Consider the following 25216-nt stretch of genomic DNA (forward strand, 5'->3'; position numbering starts at 1 on the left):
TGTTTCAGATGTTGGATTCTTCTGAGCGTCTGGGTTGTCGTGTGGGTTTGTTTGTACGTGGGCGGAGGTAAGCGGGGGCTGGGTTTTTTAGGGGGGGGAGCAAGGGAGGGGGGGGATGGTAGTTTGGTGTGGTGATGGAAGGGAGGGAGGGGGGGTAGGAAAGAGGGGGGTCTAATGGTAGATTCCTGTATGATTTGATGGTAGCCTTGGTGTGACTCCTATGTGGTTGTTTGAGGTTGGGGGTGTTGCAGAGTCTGTATGGTATAAGTTACTTTGCTAGTGAGGGGGGGGTGGCCGAATGGGGGGGGGGTGAGTTGGTCTATTTTATATCGTGGCAGTGAGGGGTGTTGTGCGTTGGTTGTGACTTGAGCTGTGACAGGGGTCTGGGCTGCATTTGTGCAATGCTAGTAGGGGAGGGGGGGGATGCAGAGTTGTGAGGCGTTTGGCCTGGGCGAAGTGTTAGTCCCGTTACCAGGGTTGCGGCTTCGGCAGCGATCCGATCGATGAGAGAAAAAAAAAAGGGGGGAGGGGGGGAACGTGGCTAGCACTCTCGTATGGAGTCCAGACTTAACGTTTGTCTGGGGGGGGGGGTAGGGTGGGGCAGTCAAACCTGATCTGGGCGTTGTTCATAGGCAGGTCGAGGAGTTCCCAGCGGGGCCTGGTCGGTGAAGTGACCAGTGGATCGGGTTTCCCCTCTCCCGCCACCGCGCCTCTCAACTCGCCTGTGCTGTTTATCCAGGTGCAGGGATGGCTTTTGCGGATAACGCTCTGAGGTACTGGGATCGCTGCGGTTAGCCGGTTGTAAAAGCAGCGGCATGCGGTACTGCTCCGACGTGTGTTCCTCTGGAAGGGCGACTTGGGTTGCCGGTCTCTGGGCTGCTCCTCTCAGGATTTCGGGCTGGTCGTCTGGGTGTTCAGGGTTGATGTTCTTGGTGGCCCGCCAATCTTTCAGAAGCTCGTGTGGTTCTCCGCTCCTGGCTTGTGTCTCGCGGCTCTCTCCGTATGGTGTTTCTCATTGGAGGCAGCGTCAGGCCCAGTTCGCGGGCGAATCCCTGCATCTCCTCAGGGAGCCTGATGGATCTTTGTTTTCCGTTCCTGTTGACCACCAGTCGGAACGGAAAGCCCCAGCGGTAGGGGATGTTGTTCTCTCTGAGTGCTTGGGTAAGCGGCTTGATCTCCCGGCGGCGTTTGATCGTGATTTTAGCCAGATCACTGAAGATCTGCACCGGCTCATTTTTGAAGGTAAGATTGCTATTCTCCCTGCTTGCTGCCATCACTTTCTCCTTCGTGGAGTAGCTATGGAGGCGGACTATGATGTCTCGCCTCCGCTTCGGGTCATTGGAGCGAGGGCCTAGCGCACGGTGCGCCCTGTCAATTTCCAGATCCCTGTTATCAAGTCCTTCACATAAATTATTGAAAAGGTCGACCAGATATGGTTTTATTTGTTCGGGGAGAACCGTTTCCGGGACATTTCGAATCCTGAGATTCTGTCGCCGGTCCCAGTTCTCCTGGTCCTCGATACTGTCTTTCAGTAGCCTGACCTCCTCCCCCAGGCGCATAATCTCGTCGTCCGCCATGGCCTGTGCCTGCAGGGATTCTTCCAGCTTACTCTCGAGGTCCTCTGTTCTCTGCGTAAGGCCGCTTATCTCTTCCCGCATTCCTGCCATCATGTCTTTGAGTTCCTGTCTGAGGGTCTTTTGCAGTCTGTCATGCATTTTGGATAGGAGGTCCTCAAGATATGAGCGGGTAATTTCTCTGTCCAGGGCGGGTTCTTCTGCCTGCGTGCTTCCCTCTCTTTGCGGGGATGCGGCCGCGTGGCGTCCGACGCCATCTTGGGGACTCTGCATGCTCGCTAGGCCGCGTTTTTGTTGCGGCTGAAAGAATTTGGAGGCGCCTTTGGAGGTTGGGGCTTTTGCCTTCTGTGGCATGCTGTGGGGTTCAGACACTCTGTAGAGCTGTTTGCTGTGCGATTCGAGGGGTGGAAACGGCTTTTTTTATCGTTTGCTTCGTGAGGGTTGTTAGAGCTCCCTATTTAACCCACCATCTTGGATGACGTCACCGGAAGTTCCTTAAAGTTTACTTTTAATTATAATAAGGAGCGTATAGAATTCTTGGACCTTAGCATATACATCTCGGACAACCAAGTAGGAACCAAAACATATTTCAAGCCAGTACAGGCCAATAATTACCTTAGGGCAGACAGCCAACACAATCCAAGTTGGATCCGGAATATCCCTAGGGGTCAGCTCACCCGCCTGAAGCGCAACTGCTCCGATTCTGGGGTGTATGCGCTCCAGGCGGTTGAGCTCAAGGACAAATTTAGAGATAGAGGGTATCCGGATGAACTTCTTGAGGAAGCGTCTGCACAGGTAGATAAAATTGAACGTAATACATTGTTAGAGTACAAAAACAAGAAACCATTGGAATCTACCAATGGAGTGGCCTTCGTCACCCAGTATAATGAGATGGCGCCAAGAATTAGATCTATTTTTAATAAACATTGGCCGCTGCTCCTGTGTGACGATGTACTATCTAAATGCCTCCCAGAGAAACCCAAAATTATTTTTACCAAAGCAGCAAATTTAAAGACACGTCTAGCCCCTAGTTGCCCTCTTGACAACACTAAAGTAATGAGAGCTAGTAAAAATAAGGGCTTTTTTACATGTGCGAACTGTACAGCCTGTACCTTCAGCAACAACATGAAAACATTTAAATCTAATGTAACAGATAAAATTTACAATATAAAAACATTTATCAACTGCCACTCCACTTTTGTGATTTATTTATTGCAGTGCCCGTGTGGCCTACAATATGTGGGCAGGACTGGCAGGTGCTATCAAAGAAGAATATATGAGCACATCTATAATATTAGACGAGGATTAGCCACACACAGTGTTTCGCACCATTTCAGCGTGCATCCTAATAAAAGTCCTGTTGGGCTGAAATGTCAGGCAATAGAAAGCACACAAGCGCATTGGAGAGGGGGAGATCAGCTACAACAGATCAGTAGGCGTGAAGCCTACTGGATCTACGAGCTGAAAACCCTGTCCCCTAATGGACTAAACATAGACTTTGACCTAGGTGTCTTTCTTAAATAACAGTTTTGTATATATCCATAAGAACACCAAGGGTTTTAATTTATAGGTATTTATTTAAAGTTTTTATTAACCTTAAAATTTGAGAGAGTTAATTACTAATTTTAAATTTATTTAAGAAGTATTTTAAAAATTTGGATTTTTAATAGTTAATAAACATTTAAAAATGTATTTTTAATATTTGTATAAGACACCTTTAACTGCATCTTAGATTTTAAATGTATGTAGTTTCCGGTGCAGGCTTTGTAGCATGAATGGAGGATAAGTAACCATCCAGAGTTATTTACACTAATTTCACACTTTATATGTTAGGATAATATGCATGATCAGTTTTAAGCGTGTTAGATTTTTGTTAAATGTTGTGTATGTTGTTCATGTATGTAAGGCTGCCATAGCTTAGCACAACCATGATTGACAGGTCAATCAGCCAATTACTATTGCCCAAGATGAATGTGTAAAGACATTTTAATTCCACCAATTGGGCTGTACCTGCCATTACAAAAGGCAACCATGGACTGTGCTAATTTCCCCTGAAGAAGTGCGCATGCGCACGAAACGCGTTGGGTGTTTTTAGAGATCATTTGGAAGAGAGCATCAAAGGAGCAGGTCACAGCATCCATTTACAGCTCTAGCGAACGGTGTAGACGTGCATCCAGGAGTAAGCGGCGGCGAGTAGCTCCACCTAGCGAGTGACGTCACGTTTGATGAAAAATCTCGCGAGGTTTGGCCTGCAGGGACGCTGAGCCCGAGAGTAACCGGAGGAAGCGCCGGCGGCCATTACAGCAGCACCACGCGCCCAGGACAAGCTGAAAAAAGAACTGCATATCACACACACCGCTTGAACCCTTCTGGATTGCTGTAAGTAGGATTCCAGTTTTACAACACTGGATCCTAGACCCGCTCCAAAGCTTCTCTTGTTTTTAGTTATTGTCTAAATAAATCTCTGTCATATTGTCAGCCTTTCTGTCAGTGTTGTTAGTCATGTATGTCCTGTTTGTATGAGTTATATGTTTTTTAGTTTGCAGTGTCACGCTATGATCTTTCTCTTTATCTCCCTTGCATGATACCACGTGTGCTGTTGTGGAGTTTGCAGTCCTTCCACCGGATCAGCGTTTTTGGACACTGCAGTACATCTTTGGACTCAGATAAACTCACGTTGATACTTTGAACCCTTGACCAATAAAATTTATTTTATTTCTACGCTTTAACCGATGGCGCCCCTTGAATAGGGACACCAATACCTCGGGACCAGGAGACCACAGACGGAGCAGCTGCTACATTACACAAACGTGCGCACTTGGAATAAGGTATGGCTTTATCATTTTTAACAGAAAAAGCCATTAGATTAAATGTTTGAGTAATCTGTCAATAGTTTGTTCTTTATGGGCAACCTACCTGAGTGAGGGGACACCCTGTATCATGTGAGTTTATCAATATTATACTGATTAGGTATTGTTATTGTTGTTTTATATTATTGCCATAAACTCAGGTCAGATTATACCGTGTGCCGCTAAACGGCAGGGCCAAGTGAGGGCCGGAAGGTATAATAGTTATAAGGTGGAAAGTCTCCTAAACTTGGGAAGAGAACTATTGTTAAAGAACAGCAGGTGACTATTTTTAATACCACAGGTCCTTAACTCTATATTCTACTTATATTATACCAAGTGGTGGGCACCTTATTGGTACATGGTCAGTTAACGTTGATCGGTGTAATACGGTACATGGTCAGCTAACATTGATCGTGTAATACAGGAGAATTATGGGAAAACCTACGTTCTCAGCAGTCGCCGGCGAAGGGTACGTCCCTTGAAATTATGTGTGGACTTTATGGCAATAAAATGTTTTAAAAATTGATATTTAGTGGCGCAGAGTATATTAAATGTGAAGGAAAGGGAAAAGGGAAACATATCAGGCTCTGTTTTGAAAATAGCTGCAGCATTAGTGGACCCCCCCCTTTTTCCTCATCCCCCTTCCCTCATCCCCCATCCCTCATCCCCCTTCCCTCACCCTTTTTCACTGAAAGGTCACAGGACTTGCATGTCTGTGAGACATGGAAGTTAATTATTAACCTAGGAAGAAATTGCTTGAATTTAAGAATGTAAAAGTAGTTTTTAAGGAAGAAATGCATTAATACTGCATGGAAAAAGAAAAAAGGAACATCCTCTTTAAATGTTTTTTTGTTTGTTTGTTTTTGTCTTAGAAAGCTCATAGTAACTAGTTTGAAGGCATAATAATATACATGTCATGGAGTGAAGTGTTTGTGTGTCACTCTGATAGTTACTGTAAGTATGTATGTATGTATGTATGTAAGTATGTATGTCTTTATTCATCTAGCACCATTAGTGTACATAGCACTTCACATTGTCATGTGTAGTACTAATCATAAAAATAACAAATAATACAAATAACAGATCATAATGATTTTGAGTGAAATAATAATAAGGGTTAAAATAAACCTATACCACAAAAAAAACTAAAATGCAAAAAGCTACTTCCAATATGACAAAAATACACAGTGCAATACTTATATATCTCTTGTAAAAGGGTCATTTAAGTATAACCCTTTGGTCAAAGTGTATTAAGCCTGCTGCCATTTACAAGGCATGAAAATGTAAAATTTGGCAGTTGTAAAAAGATTTCTTTACACTCTGACTCAAGTATTTTTTACTGTAGCACATTTTTGTTGTTCCTGGGCGTGGGAGATACTGTGTTACAATATTTAAATGACCTATTGATACAAATAAAATATGAAGTAGGATATAAGGAAGTTTTAAATTTAAATTTTATGTGCTGATTTAGAGGAGTCAGGACTGAAGCGAGGTATATCTAGAATGCAAAGTTTTAAAAAGTAAATGTTAATTTTTTATTGTTGTAATAATAATAATATTAAACAAAAGAAAGAGTCTGATCTTATGGAGTAAGGAAGCTTTATTGAGTTTTACCCTGGCCCACAGAATTAATAGAATGTTGAAGTTTTGTTAATTGCCCGTAGAAAGTAGAATGAATTTTGATGGAAGATAAACTCAGAGAATGTGTGTGTGTGTGTGTGTGTGTGTGTGTGTGTGTGTGTGTGTGTGTGTGTGTGTGTGTGTGTGTGTGTGTGTGTGTGTGTGTGTGTGTGTGTGTGTGTGTGTGTGTGTGTGTGTGTGTGTGTGTGTGTGTGTGTGTGTGTGTGTGTGTGTGTGTGTGTGTAAGAAAGATAAGGAATTAGAAATAAATAGTAAATAAAACAATAAGATTTTTGTTTTATAGGAAGGGTTGCAGAGATGGTTTTGTTTTTAGTGATCAAGGTTTCTCTGTTCAAACTTATAATAGGAAACTAGCAGTTTGTTTTCTTAAATACACTGGTCTTGTCTGATTTTTGAACAGCAGTCATTTAAAAGAGGGAAGTTTAAAAGCAGCCAAGCGGGCTGGCCCCCGTCCTCCAGCTTAAGGAATATACAAAGACCATGTTCCAGACATGAAAAGTTAACTAGAAGCTGAGGGGGAAAAAAATGTTTAAAAGCAGCTTAGTTATAGTATGGGGAAAGAGAATGATATTGTAATTTATTTATTTTTAGACTGAGTTTGCAGGATCAAACAGGTCTGTTTTGGGTTTTTTATCTTATTTTTTGTAAAGTTAATTTTGCTCTGTATCAGAGAAGTGTGAAATTATGCTTATTTATTGTGCTTTCTGTTTTTGTATCTATTTTAGGATAAATACCTCATAGTTTATGGGCGTCTCCCAGCAACAGTACTGGGTACGTCTGGTCTGCTGCACCAGTACGGGTTAAACTATTTCCCAAAGCTGTCCTCTCCAGAATTGGCCAATACCCACTCAGCAGAAATGCTTTAGATGGCATAGTCCCTCTGATGGAGGAATTATTACAAGAAGGGAGATCTGCAACACAAAAGGCCTGGACGTCCACGGAAGACAACAGTGGTGGATAATCGTAAGATCCTTTCCATGGTAAAGAAATTCCCTTCACAACATCTAGTCAAGTGAAGAACACTCTCCAGGAGGTAGGCATATCATTATCCAAGTCTACCATAAAGAGAAGACTTCACGAGAGCAAATACAGAGGGTTCACCACAAGGTGCAAACCATTCATAAGCCTCAAGAATAGAAAGGCCAGATTAGACTTTGCCAACAATATCTAAAAAAGCCAGCCCAGTTCTGGAACAGCATTCTTTGGACACATGAAACTAAAATCAACCTGTACCAGAATGATGGGAAGAAAAAAGTATGGAGGAGGCTTGGAACGGCTCATGATCTGAAGCACACCACATCATCCGTAAAACACGGTGGAGGCAGTGTGATGGCATGGGCATGCATGGATTACAATGGCACTTGGTCACTAGTGTTTATTTATGATGTAACAAAAGACAGAAGCAGACGGATGAATTCTGAAGTGTATAGGGATATATTGTCTGCTCAGATTCAGCCAAATTCAGTGAAGTTGATTGGATGGAGCTTCACTTTACAGATGGACAATGACCCAAAACATACTGCGAAATCAACACAGGAGTTTTAAAGACAAAGAAGTGGAATATTCTGCAATGGCCGAGTCAATCATCTGATCTCAACCCGATCGAGCATGCATTTCACTTGCTGAAGAAAAAACTTAAGGCAGAAAGATCCACGAACAAACAACACCTGAAGACAGCTGCGTTAAAGGCCTGGCAAAGCATCACAAAGGAGGAAACCCAGCGTTTGGTGATGTCCATGCGTTCCAGACTTCAAGCAGTCAGTGCCTGCAAAGGATTCTCGACAAAGTGTTAAAAATTAACTTTTTATTTATGATTGTGTTAATTTGTCCAATGACATTTGAGCCCCTGAAATAAGGGGACTGTGTATGAAAATGGTTGCAATTCTTAAACATTTCATACGATATTTTTTGTCACGTCATGCCCTAATTGGGCGAAACGCTCACGTGACCGGCCCTCTGCTCCCCTCAGTGCGCAAATTTAAATCCCACTGTTGCCTCCGCACTTCTGCGGAAGCGTGCGCGAGCCCCTTCTAAAGCCGCTCTCATTGCGGCTGCAGGTGCTCACTGGTAAGTGTGAGCGCTGCTCAGCTCTGGTCATCGGGTAAGTGCTGACCATGCCCTCGGCCTTATGTGTATAAACCCATCTATATGCTTGGATACCATTTGTTTGTTAATAGTAAGGTATTAACCATGATGAGTCACCGTGTATAGGTAATTCTGCTTTTTATCCCCTATTTTAAGGGAGATGTCATTTATATTTATCTACTGTACCAACGTATGATTACATCACAAGGGATATCCCTTTATTTGTACACACTTTATCGCTATGGTTACACAGCGTGGTATGTTGTATACCCATCCATTTGGCAAATAACTGCCCATTAAGTTTCAGCAGGGAGAGATGGAGCACTACTGGAAAAATTTGCTGGAGAGTGTGTTCCCAATAAAAATAGGGTTTATTGGATCAGAGCATGATAACAAGGATGAGCCCAGGGGCCCCCACCAACGCGTTTCGAGCTTCCGCTCTTTCTCAAGGTGATAACACTCTGATCAAATCTCTTACCTTATGAAGGTTCATTTTCCCGCCTTTCCTCACCCCTAACCCGTCGCTTGGCTGCGTCACGAGCAGCGTGCCGTGTGTATAGGGCGCGCCACGAGTGGCGCCCGTCGCGCAGGGTAAAGCGGTGACGTCAGCGCGTCTATGAACATCAACAACAACTTTATTATTATTTCTAACGAACATTGAAAAAAACTTTAAAATAACTTTATTAACACTAAACAATGAACAGTACATACAAAATTCATTACGAATGAAGTGTACATTTAAATCATGTTAAAAACAAAGATAATCAATGTATATAAAAAAAGTGTTTAAAAGAAAAGACAGTCATGGATGTTAGAGTTTAGGATACATGTGTATGACTCTGTACACAGACCCTGAGGATATGAATTAGAACATATAGCCCTTTGTGTATATGGTTGTATAAATATATGGAAGTTCACTAGGTTTGCCTTATTTGTGAACTTATCCATCCCACATTTCACAGTATCCCCATTAAGTCTGGGTATGGGAACAGAGTCATATAATCAGATGTTTATGATCCATATTATTGTAGAATCATTAGATGTGTGGACCGAAAACTTATTTTGGCATATAATAATCCATGTTTTTAGATCAATATTCTTTATTGTTTTACATATAAACTTATTGTAAATATTATACCCAAGTTAATGACAAAAATTGGTATTATTAATTATACACGTTACCAACTTTAAACCAATTATCAATTGCACAGAATAAAGTTATTGTCATAACAATATTGTATTTGACGTTTTAATTAATTTCATTTTATTTTAGAAATGGATTGAAATCCCATTCTGAATTTAGACCAAAGGGGATTCTTGTATTGAGGGTAAAAATCCAGAATAGTTCCCTTTTATCAAGTATGTCTAATCTGTTCCCCCCTCTATAGGGTTTTTTTATGTGTTCAATTCCTCTATATTTTAATTTTCCAATGTCTCCTTGTTTACAGTTAGTAAAATGTAGGGATACTGGATGTGTGAGATCCCCTAACTTTATTAATCTAATGTGCTCCCTCATTCTGACTTTTAAAGCTCTTGTGGTACGTCCTACATATTGTTTGCCACATCCACAGTCCAATAAATAGACTATGAATGTGGCATTACAATTAATGAAGGATTTGATGGGATATGATTGTCCTGTGTTAAAGGATACAAAGTTTGAGGACGGCATCATATAAGCACAGGAAATACAATTGAGGCATTTGAAACAACCCTTTGGGAGATGTTCTTTTTGATCTACACATGAGGAAGAAAAAAGGCTTCTTGAAACATGATTGGCTATCGTTTTTGCTTTTTTGAATACAAAACGAGGGCCTTCTGTGTGTACCTTAGTTAGTAATGGGTCTGCAGACAAAACATTCCAATGTTTTCTAACAATCCCTTTAATGCTATTAACTTGATTGTTATGTTGTGTAATAAAAATTGGATTTTTTGCTTCCCATTTGTTTTGACTCTTTAAACGATTTTTTTGAGTATTCAAGAGATCTTCTCTGTCCATTTTATCCACTTCTTCTAGTGACCTTCTGAGATTAGATCTTGGGTAACCCCTCTCTTCAAATCTTTTTAGTAATTCATTAGACTGAATAATGAAGTCTTCATTTTTTGAGCATATTCGCTTTAAGCGTATCAATTGTCCCTTTGGAATTGAATTTAGGAGAGGCTTAGGGTGACAGCTGTCAAATCTTAAATATGTGTTGCGGGAATTAGTTTTCCTATAAACATTAGAATTAATTTTCCCATCCATATCAATGAACAGAAATAAATCCAGATAGTGTAAGTGATGATAATCAAAAGTGTGAGTAAATTTTAAATTTAATTCGTTATCGTTCAGGTGATTAATAAATAATAAAAGTGATTCTTCCCCTCCTTCCCAAATAAATATTAAATCATCTATGAACCGCCTATAAAATGTGATAAAGTGTCGATAAGGGTTGTTATCTCCAAACACGTGGACCGACTCCCACCAACCTAAAAATAGGTTGGCATATGAGGGAGCGAAGCTGGTGCCCATTGCGGTTCCACGTGTTTGGAGGTAAAAAGTGTCATCAAACAAAAAATAATTGTGCGTCAATAGAAAATTAATACAGTCTAGAATAAAAGTGCTTTGTGTAAGTGAAAATGTGGAGTGATCAAAATAAGATTTGACAGCTGCCATACCATGTTGATGCATTATTACAGTATACAATGATGTCACGTCTAATGACACCCAAATGTAACCTTCTTTCCATTTTACACTTGTAAGTTTATCCAGAAGGTCGCCACTATCTCTGATATGTGACGGCAAGGCTTGTACAAAATTCTGCAAATAGTTATCCACATATCTAGAGACACCATCTCCCAAAGATCCAATGCTAGAAACTATTGGCCTCCCAGGGGGGGAGACCAAAGTTTTATGAATCTTTGGGAGATGGTGGAAGATTGGAATAATAGGATGTATCTCGAGCAAAAACTCACATTCTCCCTGATCAAGGACTCCCAATAAGGAGCCCTCTTCTAGGAGGGACTTAAGCTGTTTGAGAAACATGGGAGTGGGGTCGCCACGTAGTACAGTGTAGGATGATGTATCAGATAACTGTCTAATAGCTTCTTGTTTATATTGGGTCCTACTCTGCACTACAATGGCTCCCCCCTTGTCTGCCCCTTTTACAATAATATCCTTATTGTTTTTTAATTTTTGTAAAGCATCTTTTTCATCCTTGCTGAGATTGTTAACCCTGCCCTGTAGGGGAGACAATTCGAAAGTGTATCCCCTAGAGAGGAGGGTCAAGTCCCTCTCAACAAGTTTCTCAAATGTATTAAGACAGTGACCCTTCATGTGCTTTGGATAAAAAACGGATTTTTTCTTTAGGCCTGAATGTTGTCTGCCTATAACATTTCTCTGGGAATGGATTGAATTCTTTATTATACTGCCACAACCAATATTGGTCAGGTCTATGTTAGAGCACCATACAGTTTTGTTTTGCTCTTGCCCATTAAGTTTGAACTGTCAATCAGTTATGAGGGTATAAGTATGACAGGGTAGGCATGCGACCGGCAGGAACCTGAGGAAGCGAGTGATTTCACGAAACGCATAGTTCCTTGCCGGTGCATGCTTGGAGTTTTGGTCACTGTCGGCTTCCGTACCAAAGATGAGCCCTCTGCAAGCGTTCCTGACGTTGGACGCGGCTGCAGGGTTACACCACAAACGGAGGGCTCATGGCAGTGTCTGGAGCAGAAGCTTTCTTATGTGTGAGCTTTTGATATTCGTTGTGCTGTTAATAAACTGTTTATGTTTTTGACTGTGGATCTGCCTATCTCCTTTTTGGGACTTCGGGAGAGATGGTAGTTACTTACCATTCGAGTGTTGGATCCGATTGGTGGATTGAACAGGAGGAGGGTCTATATCCTCAACCACAAAGATCTCTTTGATGTGAATTGACTCACACATGGCCGTTGTGAGTACATTGCACTTATATTTTATTGTCATTTCCCTACACTGTATCTTTATTTGCAAAAGTGAAAGACATCTATATTTTGTTTTTGTCTCTGTATGCGCTGACCATAAACATCTTATCTCTATAGATCAGGAAATATGCCCCTTGGACTTTATCAGCCCCAAATGCCCCACCAGAAGGCTACCCCCTTATCAACGGAAAAAGCCATAGCATAGTTAACGGAACAGTGATCAAAATGGAGGCTTCCTCATCAGGGAATGCTAATAGTGAGTCACACCTAAAATGGCGTCTCCTGCCAAGTCAGGAGAGCGCAAGGGCTGCTGACCGCCAGCCTGAACAAAATTGTGTTGCAGAGATCTGACTGGGTCTGGCGCGAAAACCTGAGAACCACCCCTGCGAGGTGAGTGGCTCAGTGCTGAGTCAGAACCACTCCTTGTTAGTGTGTGCCCCATCTCTGGATTCCACCAGGGGGAGGGGGGAACAGTGAGCCTCAATCAGTGAATCCTATCCACACTGAGGAAGGAACAGGGTGTAAAGAACCACACTCTCAGTTACCTGGGGCATGGCGAGCGAGAGGAGTGAGTTACTCATTTCTTTTGTGCTCGTGTCTACATGAAGTAAGGTCAAGCGATAAAGACATAGACTTTGCCCACTACTCATTCCCTAAAGGTTTCCTGGAGATATCCACTGACGGGATCACCAGCTTCAGGTGTTTGGGCCCTGATTGTGTATTCCTGGGAGAAGATCTTGCTTGGGGGGATATTTTCTTTGTGAATGGAGAAAGTCATCTTGTGCCTAATCCTCTATTGCCTACGATTGAAGAGTACCGAGCCCAGACGATCGAGACAAGGCCCGAGCCTTGATCCGGTTTCAGCCTCGGTTCCAGACTCCATTCCCGAACCGGAACCAGATAACGGAACCAAAGAATGGTAAGGTGACTGTCCAGGGAGAATGGAGATCACTACCCCTAGTGGCGCAGGAGCGGGACCACTCGCTGCCGATAGCCCCCTATGAATGCGAGGTGTCCCGATACTGTTTCCCTGTGGATGTGTCCCTACCTCATCCTCTTCTACTGATGACCGTAGCCAATCAGCCGTGGTGATGCGCCAGCCGACGGACCACCCAAGTGAAGCTGCGGACTACCTCACCTGCTGTGGACCCTGCTGTGGGCCCATGTGCCCTACAATGGCCGATCCGGCCTACAACAATGGAACCAGTTCTAACTGACAACAGGGGTGAGTTGACTGCCCCAGGGGTGTTGGGTATGAGTCCCCAGGTGACCGCGGAGCACAGTAGCTCCTTAAGCATGGCCACCAGTGTGATTTACTCTCCTCGGCATCGCGTCCTGGCGGAGGTGTTCCCCCTAGAAGATTGCCACCCGGTGGTACGTGTGGATCAGTGCCCACCACATACCTGCCTACCGGAGAGAAGCTTTGGCCCCATCACGGTGTCCAGTGAAGTGGAAGAGGTACCTGACAGTGTTCCAGATGACCTGACAACCGTCAGCAGCCAGTGGAGCGGTGAGGCACCAACTTCTTACTCCCTGCAGGATGCGATGGAGTTATCCAGTGAGGAGGCTCTGCTCGCCGCTTGCTTCTATGCAAAGGATCCACAAACAATTTCGTCTCAATACATGGACCTGCACGTTGATCTCGGGGTGTACCCAGAAGATGTTACTTCAGAAGTGACTGATGGAGTAAACCAGGACTGTGCTGTGGCTACTCGGGTAATTATTGCCTCCTCCAGGCGCCTCCTGAAGTGTTCTATTCGCCATGTGGTGGACCAGGAAAGGTCAGGACTTCCCTGTCCACCGCATACGTGATGCGGATGGCCGGGCAAAAGTCTGGCTCCGAAAACCCTTGCTATTTATTCCACCAGGGGGAGGAAGTGGCTTGGGACAAGAGACAGTTGCACCCGATCATGATCTCCATGAGACTGCCAAAGCAGAGACTCACAGGAGTCAAAGTGAGGAGCCCTCACTCAATCAGTTAGGGGCATCCCACTGTGAGTCTCAGCTAGTCTCATTAATCTATGTGGTTATTGAGTCATGTACCAATTACAATACCGTACTTGTGATAAGTTGTACATTCTATGCACTGCATTTTGATTGTGTAACTTTATGCTGTATGACACTGTCCAAAGCGAGGGTGTTGGGGTTTCCACCAGGGGGAGAGAGTAGCAGGGTTCCCCCTGGGCCCCTTTACCTGTTGCAGGGCAGTGTAGCCCCAAGAATAGCGGCGGCCATGTTGGGGTTGGTGCGACTCTTCGCGCATTACAGATCGTGTGACGCGGTGGCCATTGCACTGTTACGCATGCGTAGATAGATAGCGGCGGCCATTACATTGTCACGCATGCGCAGTGTAATCACGCACGCGGCCCCAATACAAATGAGGTCTGCAAGGGACTACAAGCCCCCGAATGCTTAGGGGTAGTTAGGTCACCTGACGCCTGGGAGCAAATCACTAGACAAGATCTCTATAGTGAGATAGATACATTTGGCCTGCTCAGGCAGGCAGATCAGTAGGAGCTTGGATACAGAGAGGGGAGGGTGTATATGTGCAGGGAGGCAGGTAGACTTTGCACTAGGCCATAAGTCTCACCTTAGGCCCCAGCTAGGCCCTACTCACCCTCAGTTTGTGGCTGCTACAGGGACACCACTAGTATAGGGACAGGGTCCTGTAGAGCAGCTTTAGTGAGGGTCCTGGCCACTGATGTTTGAAGGTGGATCATCCTCTGTAGTACCAGAGGCAGAGACTGTTCAGTGGTGGATCCCTCCATGTGGGAGTCATCCTTCACAGAGGCGGACCGCGATGTGGGATCGTCCTTCAGGAAAGGGATACCAAGTACAGATTATCTGCATACACAGATGTTGACACACCCGGCAGGTACAGTCAAGTCACCAAGTGCACCAACTACACCTCATCATAGGGGGCAGCGCAGTTCCACACTTGGGTGGAGTTGTAGGACTCTTGGGACACTTGGGAAGATGGTGGTGGGGTTACGGCCAAGTGAGGCCCAGTGTCATAGAGGACACTATTGTGATGTGTTGAAGTTGTGGTTATACTTATCTGCATATAGTAAACTGTTTCATATACACTGCTGTATGTGGTTACTGTATATGGGTCCTATGTTGAGTTATTCTACACTGTAGGATCCTGCACAGGTGGAGGCGTTGTAAGTACGTTCCAGGATACATCCCAGGTTCCCATCAGCGGAGCCTGACTGGTATTGCACCACAACTGGTAACACCTGTAGATTTCCCCACAAGGTCCCTATCTGCGATTGGGGGGGGTGGGGGGGGGGAGTGTGTTACACAAGCATGCATTTAAGGTTTTTTTCAGCCTGAACTATTATCTTATCTGCTCCTTCCTTTCTGCGCCAACTTGGTTTAGTCTTGAGAAGTTTTCTAGTTTGCCTAGATCCCTAAAATAATTTTTTAGGACCCTCCATCTTTCTCTAACTTTGACATTGGTGCCAACATGTACCAAGACCGCTGGGTCAATCCCAGCCCTCCCCCCCACAACAATCTGTCTACCCGATCCGCTAGGTGCCAAACCCGAGCACCCAGGAGACAACAAACTGTTCGGTTTCAATACAAACAATTCAATGCTTTATTGCTACCTACACACGGAGACAGACACACCACCACTAAACCCCCCTCACAATGGCTGACCCATGGTGTCGGATCCACAAAACTCTGCTCCGGGTAAGTCTGCATGGGGATGCCGCCGGGTCCCCTGATTGCGGTGGCCATTTTTTCCCCCCGCGATCCCGGTTATAACGCGGTGGAATCGGGTGGACCCCGAGCACTGCGTTATAACGGGGTTGAGCTATATTTGTTTTCAGTGTCACATGACAAAAGAAGTTTTAGCAATGGAAAAACACATTTTATAAACTCCTCAATGATGTAGCTCGAAATTCTAGTAGATATATTGGTCCTGGAAAAGAGCAGATTCGTTATTGGTTGTGAAACCTTTTAGTGGTCCACCATTAGAGTGCTCCATAGATTACATTATCGTGTACAGAGCTTTCAACTACATATTGTAGATATTGTCTTCACGTTCCCTTCGCTTAAAGAAGAAACCTACAGGTATTAGGTTTTGAAAACTCTGTAGATTTACTTACTCAGATCGTGTAAAAAGTGTTATTTAGGTACAGTATATAGTTCCATGAGATTTTGACAGACAGTGGCCCATATTTACTAAGCAACACTATGCCATAAGACACCTTCCCACCCAGGAAGACACATAATAGCCCATTCAATTGAATGGGCCAGAAACTATCCTCCATTGCAGAACGGTTAGTGAATATTTATCTCCAAAGGGTCATTCTTTTCTTCTGTAGCTGAAGCTTTTAAACAAACTTTTAAGGGTTTCTTTTTATTTTTTAGCTATTGTCCATGAGACTGCCTAATGTCTTATACTGTAGGTGCATACTATTAAAATAAAGGGGCAAGTTAACATTAATTGTAGTGCTTCAAGTTTTTTAAATGTTGTGGGGAAATATAACACTATGAGCATTCAGCATATCATTTGAAATGGTCTTTCCAAGCGCAGAGTCAGCCTCAGAGTATGTACTGCCTTCTAGTAACGTTGCAGAAAAGGAGTTGCCGAAAAGGAGTTGCAGTTCTTGCATGTCCGGTCCCACGGAAATGTCCCTCGACACACCAAGCATGGAGTTTTCACATTGTTTTGTAAGCCTGGAATGAAACAGGAATCAGCCATTAATGTCTCGTTTATTCATAAACTATAAAAGTGAAAAGAAAAACCACTGTCCGAAATCTAAAACTCTTCTAGCCAAGTAATATCAAAGGCACTATAATTAATCATGCCTGGCACTCCATTTTTATTATTTAAAACTAAAAATAGCATTTCAGTTGACCTCGTAACATTTTAAATGTGCATCTTTGAAATAAACATTCTGTACTTTTGCATACGATGCAGCATACTATGGGGGCTATGCACTAAGCAGCGTGTTTTTGCGACCGATTGGAAAAGTTTAGCTCGGCCGATAAAAAGTGAAGCCAAAAGTGGGATTCACTAACAAGTTCAGGGCATTTTGGTCCGGGCGAGCAAAAATACGCCCGATCGTGCAAGCTTTCCCCCCCCCCCCCTGCTATCGCGCTTAAACTTGTAAAGCACGATAGCTGATAGAAAAAAAATCCACCTGTAAGAACTGCATGGAGACGCTGCGTCCCCATGCACAGCACTTACAGGCGATCGTGAAGCATAAATATACATTATAATACTAGTGTACATGTGCAGGGGTCTCCTGAGCTGAACCACATTGGTTTCAGCCTCAGGGACCCCCTACTTCATGAGATACAGGCCCGTTATGGGGTGCCAGTATTCCCTGTGATTTTAAAGCTAACGGGTCATGTTACGTCCCACTGACTGGCAAAAAAAGTCCGTTTTTTTGCTTGATCGGACATGGTTTTTTTCACAGGGCTGAAAAAAATGACTTTAAAGGCAGATAAAGCGCTGTTATCACTGCTTAATATTGTTGGGAGCTTTAGAACTTTAAAACTATACAGTAGTATATGCATAGCCAAGTAAGAATATGTTGGTTGTAATTCCCTACCCTAATTATAAGCAGGTGTCATTAAAAGGACTAAAGTTAAAGTAATCAAACCGTTTGTAGTTATAGGATTGAAGACATAATTATTACTGGTGATATTATTATATACTATGCATACAAGACAGAGAGAGTGATGGGAAGAGACAAAATGAAGTAATCAAGAATTAGTGATTAAGCACCTGATTCCCCCACAATATAACCCTATGGTAGTTCATGCCTTTGTGTTCTTATAGCCAGACTACTACAATGTTTAGTAGGTTCGTGTAATGCCCTACAGAATCAGTACCTAGCGATCTGAAAGAGCTCCTGCTGCCCTGAACTCTCACATGCTCACTTCTACCTGCAGCTGAAGGTCTGCTGAATATTCCCAGAATCTCTTTGACATCCTTTGGGACTATGTTGTTCCAATTATTTGGAATTATTTGCATAACCCCATCTGGGAATCTTTAAAAACAGGCTCAAGATTTATATGTTTATCCAGCCCTTTGATTAATGCACCACTAACAATCTGACATACTGTATAATACTTAACTTTCCATTCTGTATTTTGTAACATCCTGTAGTTGCATCCTGTGCTTGGTGTCTATTATAATAATAAATGTCTTTCTTTACTTAGTAATTGTGAGGCAATCTAAATTCTAGGAATAAAAGCGCTATATAAAGATAATAATAATAATAACAATAATGTAACTCTCATTAGCCGGCTCTAAAGGAGGTCACATCAGATTGACTATATACAGTGACAGTGCTCAGTCTCTCAGGCCTTTGCAGGGGCTTCGGTAGATGCAGGCTGGACGTTAATAAGCAGATAGAAAAAAGATGGGCGCCAGGAACTTTTGTAGAACATACAGTAAGAGGTGCTTTATTTCCCGTCCATCATAAGGCTCCACAGGTATTGATATACATCTCACTTGAAAGAAAACATGTGGCAAAGCATATTATTCTGGACGTCATCCCCTGATAACTCTTACTCCAACACTGGGGAGGTACTTATACTTGTTACCGTAGTAAGGGATAAATTGGCAGTCTTTCGCATAGAGTTAGTAATGCCTCATAACAAATGTAACCCTACTTACAGCAGGACTGGAATAAACAAACATGTGTGACCAAGTGGGGCAGATGCCGGCAGTAGTGGGGGTCCTCACGGGCTCCCTGATGTGTAATTTCTTTCCCTCTAACTTCGGAATACTCTCCAAGATGGACGCCGAGTTAAGGAACTCCACACTCTCCTGCTTGCCAGGAAAGCAGCCTCAATGACGCTGCTTCCTGCTTCACTTGATTGACACTTCTCACAACCAGTGTAACTCCAAGGCGCCCTGACCTCTGACCCTATGCATTTCGTGACTGACGTCACTTCCTCAGGGTCACACATGCTTATTTATTCCAGTCCTGCTGTAAGTAGGATTTTGGGTTTTAACCCCTTGATGACCCGCTGCAGCAGGCTCCGTTTGTTTTATTAAATAGTTATTTTTCTTTCAGCTTGATTGTTTTATGTTTGTCTTCTGTTAAGTGTTTCCTGTTGTTTGTCCCATTTTAACATTATGTATTACACTATTATTTTTCTTTGTTTCTGTCCCTATGTCACGGACCCCCGGATTGGAAATCTTCCCGTGATTGGACCATCTGGATTATCTTCCCTTCCATCTGTTTGGACTCTATTATGGACTTTGGACTCTTTTTTGGGCGCTGGTCTGTATATGTTCTTCATACTGTAGTCGTAGTTAAATAGTAGATGAGGTTGAAAAAAAGACATATGTCCATCAAGTTCAACCTATGCTAAATTTAGACGACAGATTTCCTATGTTTCTACATGCAGTATATTGATCCAGGAGAAGGCAAACAAAAAACCCCAGTGAAACATCATCTAATTATAATTCATAAGGGGGAAAATTAATTAATGTCTGACTCCAAATAATGGCAATCAGATTTCTCCCTCAATCAACATCCTTCCCATGATTACTTTTTTTTAGTACCGGTATATCCCTGTATAACTCTCCTTTCTAAAAAGATGTCCAACTTTAAAAAAAAAAAAAATATTTATTGTACAGTATCTGCCCTCACAGACTCCATGGGTAACGAATTCCATATTTTAACTGCCCTTACTGTAAAGAACTCTTTCCTTTGTTGCTGGTGAAATCTCCTTCTCTCCATAAGGGATGACCTTGTGTTGTTTGTACTACCCTTGGGATGAATAGTTCTTTTGAAAGCACCTTCTATTGTCCTCGAATATATTTGTATGTAGTCATCATATCCCCTCTGATACCTCTTTTCTAATGTAAACAAATCTAATTTACCTAGCCTCTCCTCAAAAGTTAGATTTTCCATTTCCTTTATTAATTTGGTGTCTATTCCTTTCACTTTTTCTAGTTCCATAATGTATTTTTTAAGGAGTAGTAGCCAAAACTGTATTTCGTATTCAACGTGTGGTCTTACTAATGCATTGTACAGGGGCATAATTATACTTATTTCCCTTTCATCCATTCCCTGTTTAGTCCAAGATAAGATCTGATTTGCCTTTGAAGCTACTGCATGACATTAGGCACTATTGCTAAGCCTACTGTCTACAAACACTCCTAAATCCTTCTCCATCAAGGATGCACCTAATTTCCCCCCATTAAATTTGTAAGTCGCCTGTTCATTCTTGTTTTCCAAATGCATAACCTTACATTTCTCTGTATTAAACCTCATCTGTCATTTACCTGCCCAAGTTTCCAGTTTATCGAAGTCCTTCTGTAGACAAATCACATCATGCTCTGATTTTACTACCTTAGACAATTGAGTATCATCAGCACAGATGGAGACTTTACTCTCTATGCCAACCTCAAGATCATTAATAAATAAGTTAAGAAGCAGGGGTCCCAGTAACAATCCTAAAGGTACTCCACTCATAACTTTAGTCCATCCTGAAAAGGTTCCAGTTATGACAGCTCTCTGTTGTCTATCCTTCAACCAGTTTTCAATCCAGGTGCAAATATTTTTACCAAGCTCAATTTAGTTTATAAGTCTTTGCAAAATCTAAATAGACAACATCAACTGCATTACCCTGGTCTAAATTCCTACTTACCGCCTCAAAGAAACTAATAAGGTTAGTTTGGCTCACACTATCCATCATAAATTCTTGCTGACTATTACTAATAGTTTTGTTTTCCATTAGGTATTCTTGAATATTATCCTGTACTATACCTTCAAGTAGCTTCTTCACTATTGATATCAGGCTTACAGGTTTGCAAATACCCGGTTGTGAGCTCCCCTTTTGAATATACACACATTTGCTTTACGCCAATCTTTTGGTACTGAGCCTATGGAAATGGAGTCCTTGAATATTAAATGTACTGGTTTGGCTATTACTGAACATAAGTCCTTAAGAACTCTTTAATGCATGCCATCAGGGCCAGGTGCTTCATTTACTTTAATTTTATCTTCCTCTGTTAACCAATTGTTCGTTAATATAGAAGTTGTGGCTTCGATCTGTGGAACTATTTTGCAATTGATTCCGTCCTGGTAAATTCAGAGGCAAATCATTTGTTTAATCTCTCTGCTTTTTCCTTATCCCCAATAATTTGCCTGCCCATCTCACATTGAAAGGTTACATTCCTTAGAATTCTGATGATACAGCTCAACCCCGTTATAACGCGATCCGATTTGAGAACATCTCCTACCTTTCTTTCCCCCGGTTGGCTTTTTTTTTTTTTTTTTTTTTAACATACCTTTTCAATGCTTTATTGCTACCAGACACACATGGAGACACACACACGGAGACACACATACAGACGAGACCACAAGAATTCTAAAGCTTGCCTTAAACTAGCCCAGTTACATTCTGGGTATGTGCTGGGTGTAACCTGGCTAGTTTAAGGCAAGTTTAAGGCATTTCTGCATTGACTAATGACCCATAGTATTAACACAGCAGGGGTCCCTGGCAGTCCTATTCAGTTTGAATGGGACTGCCAGGGACCCCCGCTGTTAATCTGATGGGCCATTAATTAATGCAGAAATGCTGGGTCTAGCTTAAGGCAAGTTTAAGGCATGTATCCAGCATGTACCTGGGTGTTTCTGGGTCTTTTTGGCGATTGCCACTGGTTTGTGTTAGAATAACCGTGGGCAGTACACCTTTGCCAGGGACAGGTGCCAAGCTCTAGCCTGGTGGAAAACCCATGTGAGGTTTCACCGGGCGAACGCCAGCCACGATTCGCTTCCATACGCCGAAAGGTATTCATTTTTGAGATTTACTGTTAAACCTTTTCTGAGACTCATATGTACCTTTTGCCCCCAAGAATGCCCCTGATATTGTGATGTACTCGTTTGGTAAAAAAACCCAATACAAAATTTGAAACAAAAAAAATTACATAGCCACCCTTCAGAAAGCATAAAAACACTGCGATCGCCTGCGAGAGCTGTGCAGGGAGAGGCAGCTCTCCTTGTGCAGCTCTGAGTGCGACAAAATCGCAGGGGGGGAACTTAGAAAAAATCTCTAATGATTTTGCTGCTTCGCCGTACGGTTTTAGCATTTTCCCGTCGCATGGTTTGAGAGGGATTCAGATTCTTTCTGAATACCGTGAGAACTCAACTGACAAACCGTTCGGCGAGAACATACCAAACCTTGCGATGTAGCAGCAAACCTACTCAAATATTCAATATATTCAAACCTACTAGAATAGACCCCTAAGACTCTAAAAGACTGCCTCTTCCTTTTAATTTCCTCCCCTATAGAAAAAAACAAAAAGAACGATTCCTACCAATTAGACTAAAATAAAATAGTGATCTCATGAATAAGGGTTATTTATTTAAACCCTTTGGCCAGAGCGTTAGTGGTTAAGACAAATAAAATACCCAAAATATAAAAAGGGGATTGAACTTCCAAAAGGAGGACGTAACCTCCTAAAGGGAACGAGGGGAATGGGGATATATAAAAATAGAGTCCACAATACTTATACGGCCTAGTGTAAGTACGGGTACTGAGAGGGGTATCTGTGGGGGTCCCACCCGTCCACACTGATCAACACGACAGGGATCAGGTGTCACTTGCAGGCAGGATTCTGGTAGAGGGAAACCTCCGCTTGGCAAAAGCGTCCCGGTTTCTCCCACGTGTAGCGGCAGAAGGTAAGTGAGGCAAGTGTATAAGTAACAAATCAATACATTTATTGGAGTGTAACAACAAATCACTCACAGTAAAAAATCCCAGGTCTGCTCCTGTATAAAGGTGATGCGTCCTGCAGCAGATAACCCTGTCACCGCTTCAGAAGGCAAGGAGATGGAAACACTGCGTGCGGCTGCTCACACTAACTACGGAGGCCCCCGTGGGTCAAGAACAACAAACTGGAGGCAGCTATGCGTTTCGCCGAGGCTCACGATGATCCTGACGAAGCCTAGGTCTCGGCGAAACGCGTAGCTCCCTTCCTTTATAGCTTGTTTACCCGCTGAGATAGGATTTATACATCCATAGTAATTACCACACAGACTGTAGGAGTTTTCAGCCTTATCTTGGAAGAAAACAGATAGGTTAGGGGAATACAGATCAACATATACACAGATCCCATTAACCCCTCGTGTCCCGCATGATTGCAGGGACTGCCGGCTGGGTGTGACCCCTTTATTACAAGCCTGGCACCTGCTATCATGACAGTAAGGCCTACCTTTTTACCAGCAGTAAACTTTTATAGGGAGGAGCACGGTAATATGCTCCCCTACCTCTTTTATTTAGCCATATTGGTTTAGACTTGTTTCTTTTATATTTATTACCCAAGTATACACTGAGGTGTGCTTTTCTAAAAATGTTTTAAATCTGCCCATTTATCTTCCACATTTTTTCCTGCAAAAAGTCCTTTTAATTTACAGTATTCCTTGTAGATTATTCCCAGTTTATTGAAATCTGCCTTTCTAAAATGTAAAGTCTTTGTTGAACTGTGACAGGGTAAATAAAAGCCACAAGCTACTGTATATGCCTGGCAGACATGTGTTTAGCCTGCAATGCAGCAGTGACTAGGTTAACTTCAGCTGGGAACCTCAGGACAATTAGTTGTATCCCAGCTGCCTAATCAAGGTGTGTTAAAAACCCCAGGCTGTAGACACATGGTGCTGGCTGTCGAGGAGAGAGGAGTAAGCTACTGAAGAGATTACTGATACAAGGTCTGTTAACAAAGTAGATGAATTATGAACTGTCTGTCTCCTGCGTAGAAAAGGGTAGCTGCCTTATTTTTACACTGTCTACTAAAGAGAAACTGTTTTGTTTTGTCTGCTGAAGAAAAAGCCATTTTTCTTTTGTTTGCTGATGAAAAGCTATTTTTATTTTGTGTGCTGTATAATTTAAGGCTAAATAAATAAGCCTTATCCAAAGAACCTGCGTGTGTAGTTGCATTTACCCTGCAACATATGGTGTCAAGAAGTGCTGGGATTTTGAAAGGCCCCTGCAGTCAAAGGGCCACACACACACATACACACAAGAATGAAAAAAATGAAAGAATTTTTTTAAGAGTTTTTGTGCGAGCAGACCAAATAGCAGGGACAGTTAATGCAGGAACAGGCCCGGCTACAAGCAGAGAGAGATGAAAGACTATTGCAGCAGCAAACCCAGCTCCTAACCCAGCAGCAGGCAGCACAGGAGAAGCGAATGGCCAAGCTGCTGACCCAATTCCAGGGGTCTGCCAGTCTAGAACTTGCAAGCAAACCCCCGATACTCCTGAAGAAAATGGCTCCGAACGAGAATCCAGAGGCTTTTTTACTGACATTTGAAAGAGTTGCCGAAGCTCAGGGCTGGGCTACAGATCACTGGGCAACTGCTTTGGCCCTGCTCCTCATAGGAGAAGCCCAGGCCTCATATCAGGGCCTCCCTACAGATCAGGCAATGGACTACCGACAAGTAAAAGCCGCCATACTGGATCGCTTAGGTCTGACCCCAGAGACCTACCGGCAGCAGTTCCGGAACATGAAGTACACCGCTAAGATGAGACACCGGGTCCTCGCACAGCGGTTATTGGACTTGTGTACACGCTGGATACAACAAGAGGAGTGCACTAAGGAGGCAATTCTTGAGAAGGTGGTTTTGGAACAATTTCTACAAATAATACCCCCTTCCGCACGCTCATGGGTAAAACGCCACGCTGCTGAAACCCTAGCTTTGGCGGTCCGACTCGTTGAGAACTTCCTTGGGGCTGAGCAGCAGGCGAGTGTCCTGGACCCGACTCCACTGGCACTTGCGGACACCCAAAGAGGGAGATCGGATCAACGGGGAACCTACGGCCCATCCATACGCCACCGCCAAATCCAACGGAAGGAGCAGTCGTTCCAGCAAGGACGGAGTCCAAATACTGGTCCCCGCCGAGACTCATCTCCTTCCTGATGTCGGCTCGTCGCAAAATGAGAGGAACTTCCGAGGACGTCGCCCACAGGACTCACCAGATGCCTGGTCTCCAGTATCCGGTCCAGCGGAGCACTATCCACAGCCCCCTCCTGCGAGGGAACCCTCTCCATGTTCCGCCTGCGGAGAACAAGGCCACCGGTATGTGGACTGTCCACTGATGGATTGTTCATTCAGCAGCACCGTCGCCTCGGCCGTCACTGG

The 25216-nt window shown here is 43.2% G+C and overlaps 1 protein-coding gene across 1 annotated transcript in view; it reads right to left on the minus strand.

The window, feature by feature from the left end:
• Window positions 1–15774: 15774 nt before the first annotated feature.
• TTLL8 (tubulin tyrosine ligase like 8) overlaps window positions 15775–25216 on the minus strand; it is a 214132-nt gene continuing 204690 nt past the window's right edge. Inside the window, exon 15 of the mRNA XM_075599830.1 lies at window positions 15775–16780. Coding sequence (XP_075455945.1) covers window positions 16665–16780 — 116 coding nt within the window. The 3' untranslated portion in view covers window positions 15775–16664. The remainder of the gene's footprint in view (window positions 16781–25216) is intronic.

This window comes from Ascaphus truei, chromosome 5 (genome assembly GCF_040206685.1).
Source record: "Ascaphus truei isolate aAscTru1 chromosome 5, aAscTru1.hap1, whole genome shotgun sequence".
NCBI lineage: Eukaryota > Metazoa > Chordata > Amphibia > Anura > Ascaphidae > Ascaphus > Ascaphus truei.